The sequence below is a fragment of the Lycium barbarum genome, chromosome 9 (genome assembly GCF_019175385.1).
Source record: "Lycium barbarum isolate Lr01 chromosome 9, ASM1917538v2, whole genome shotgun sequence".
Classification (NCBI taxonomy): Eukaryota; Viridiplantae; Streptophyta; class Magnoliopsida; order Solanales; family Solanaceae; genus Lycium; species Lycium barbarum.
In genome coordinates this window covers 9537298-9540411 of record NC_083345.1, presented here as the reverse complement: position 1 = coordinate 9540411, position 3114 = coordinate 9537298, and the positions used below count along the sequence as shown (strand labels likewise).

At 29.9% G+C, this 3114-nt stretch overlaps 1 protein-coding gene across 1 annotated transcript; it reads left to right on the top strand.

The window, feature by feature from the left end:
* Positions 1 to 839: 839 nt before the first annotated feature.
* LOC132611616 (uncharacterized) lies at positions 840 to 1886 on the top strand. The gene has a single exon (XM_060326021.1). It carries the CDS (start codon positions 840 to 842, stop codon positions 1692 to 1694), a length of 855 nt encoding a protein of 284 aa, XP_060182004.1. The 3' UTR covers positions 1695 to 1886.
* The last annotated feature ends 1228 nt before the right edge of the window (positions 1887 to 3114 follow it).

The following is a 3114-nucleotide window of genomic DNA, read 5'->3' as shown; positions in this document are numbered from 1 at the left end:
CGCTCAGACAAAATAAAAACACAAGGCATGACTTCACGAAAAGACTGCCTTATGACGCAGAATTTGCCTTAAGGTAGAATTCTGCCTTATAAAGCAGAATTTTTAGTTATGCCTTGTAAGGCACATTCTACTTAAGGTGAAAGAATTTTGCGAGGCAGATTTTTTTTTTTTTTTTTTTTTTTTTTTGCCTCTGTTGGAATTCTACAAAAGTTAGGCCTGACCGAATAGGCCTAATTTACTACGAAACTCTGCTTTGCGATTTTTTTTTTTTACTGAGCCGAAGTTTGAACCCAGAACCGAGAGGTATTTTAGGCGAAGATTAAAAATTAAAGACTAGCAATTTGAGGGCCAAAAGACAATCGTGCAAATTGTCCCTACATTGCATAGAGAAGCAATATAGCGGTAGCAATTTTCTTGAAACAGTTAAATTTAACTTGATCAAACAAAAGAGATAACGATTTGTTACAATTAGTTTCTTTTAATATAAACCAGCGTAAAAAGAACTTGCGAGAGTTTTGGTGGAAAGTTTTAGATAGGATACGAGAGAAAATAAAGGAACAAAACAAAAATATTAAAGTAGAATTAAATCTTGCCACTAGTAATTTAACTAGTTACCTAGTTAATTACCATGATCATTTTTATCTCTGGTTTGAATTTGAAAGAGTTCTAACCCAAATGAAATTACTAAAATTCAGTTTCTTTCTCATTATCTCTATGTATATGTATCTCTCTTAAAACCTCCTCCCTAAAAACCTCTTTTTACATCTTTCTTCTATTGTATTAGTTTCTTCTGTATGCTTCTAACAGTAGTCCTAACGTGACTAACCTGATTCAATTCAATGAACAATCAAAATAATGAGCAAGAAATCAATAGAAAGAGGAAGAATAATATCTCGAACAATTTTCATACTCATCATGAAAACCTACGGGTTGAAGAAGAAGACGACGACATTAATGATTTGTTGACACTTAGGTTGTCCTATCGTCCTACTACTAGACCTCGAAAACAATCTCCTGAAAAAATCGAATCAGATCTGCCAGTGGGGCCGCCATCATTGCCTCCTCCTCCTCTACCTATATCACCATCGAGCACTTTGTATCTCCCACCAGTCACAGTTTTAGCATCAACAGTGCCAATAGAAGCCGTTCCAATTCAACCAATGCGCAAAAGACGTAACCCTTCAAAGGCTACAAATCAAGAGGGGAAGAACGAAATTCCTCCCCCCTTTCCGTGGGCTACAAACCGTCGAGCCACGGTCCACACGTTAGATTACTTGTTGTCCAAGCAACTTTTCAAAATAAGCGGAGAGGTGCAATGCAAGAGGTGTGAGAGGAAATACCAAATGGACTTCGATTTGAAAGAAAAGTTTCTAGAAATTGGAACTTACATAGCGGAAAATAAATCCGCTATGCATGACCGTGCCCCGGACATTTGGATGAACCCTTTGCTTCCAACTTGTCAATTTTGTAATCAAGAAAATAGTGTGAAACCGATTGTTTCGAACGAGAAGAATAACATAAATTGGTTGTTTTTGTTACTTGGTCGGATGCTTGGATGTTGTACTCTTGATGATCTTAAGTTTTTCTGTGAACATACTAAGAATCATCGTACGGGTGCAAAGGATCGTGTTCTTTATTTGACATACTTGACGTTGTGCAAACAACTTGATCCTACTGGTCCTTTTGATCGTTGAGAAATAGTGTCATGTTCTAGGTTTAGTTTATTTTGGATTATGAATTTGCTATTGTTTATTGAATGAACTTTTTGTATTTGGCTTATGAATTTGCTAATGAACTTTTCGTAAGATTGACGTTTTCTCCTTCTAATCCTGTTTACTATCATTGGTGCAATTTATTTATTTCCGCGCTACTTGTAGTTATGTCTTTGAACTTGTTTTTATACATTCTGAATATGTGCTGCATAAACTTAGAGTCCGGAGCCAAAATGGCATATTTTTACAGCAATTAGACCAAAATAGGCTGTCTTTTTTTTTTTATACCCAAATGGGTATTTCGTTGATCATTCAACGAAATACCCCAGTTACTGTTCATAGCAGCAACTTTTTTTTTTTTTTTTTTTTTTTTGCTATTTCGTGGATTGTTCCACGAAATAGCTTTTTTTTTTTAAAAATTTTTGCATTTCGTGGAACAATCCACGAAATAGCTTTTTTTTTTTTTTTTTTTTTTTTTAATTTCGTGAAAAAAAAGATTTTTTTTTTACATATCATGACACAATCCACGAAATAGATGTTTTTTTATTTTATTTCGTGAATAAAAAAAGAAATAGGAAATTATAATTTTTTTTTTGTTTTTGCATTTCGTGTATTAAAAAACGAAATAGGATAAATTTTTTTCTAATTTTGTTCGTATAAAAAGGAAATTGGAAAATATATATATATATATATATATATTATTTCGTGTATTAATGAAGGAAATTGATTTGTTTTTTTATTTTTTTTTGCATTTCGTAATCTAATGAACGAAATAAGTTTTTTTTTTTTTTTTTTGTATTTAGTGAATAAAAAAACGAAATAGGAAATTATATACATATATATATATATATTTTGCATTTCGTGTATTAAAAAACGAAATAGGAAAATAATTTTATTTTCATTTCGTTTATATAAAAATGAAATAGGAATATATATATATATATATATATATATATATTTCATTCATGTAATGAAATATTTCGTGGATTGTTCCACGAAATGCAAAATAAAAAATAAAAAAAAAACATATTTCGTGGATTGTTCCACGAAATGCAAAAAAAAAAAAAAAAACAGTTTTATTTATATTAACGAAACTGTTTTATTTTTTAATTTAAAACTGTTTGTTTTTATTTTTTATTTTGCATTTCGTGGAACAATCCACGAAATATAAAAAAAAAATAGTTTTTTTATATATTTTTGAAATTGATCTTATATATATATATATATATATATATATATATATATATATTCCAAATTGATTAAAAGCCATTTTTTAATTTTTTTAAAATATATTTTTCAAAAAACTTAGTGTTTAACTGTAAGGTTATTTTAGTCAACTTTATATATCGAGAAAATTAGTCAGCTTTATTTTCAAAAATTGAAACCGCAGAAGTGAAATTGA

What these genes read in the sequence shown, in the direction of transcription:
- LOC132611616 (XM_060326021.1), top strand. Translation starts at nt 840, where the DNA reads ATGAACAATCAAAATAATGAGCAAGAAATCAATAGAAAGAGGAAGAAT.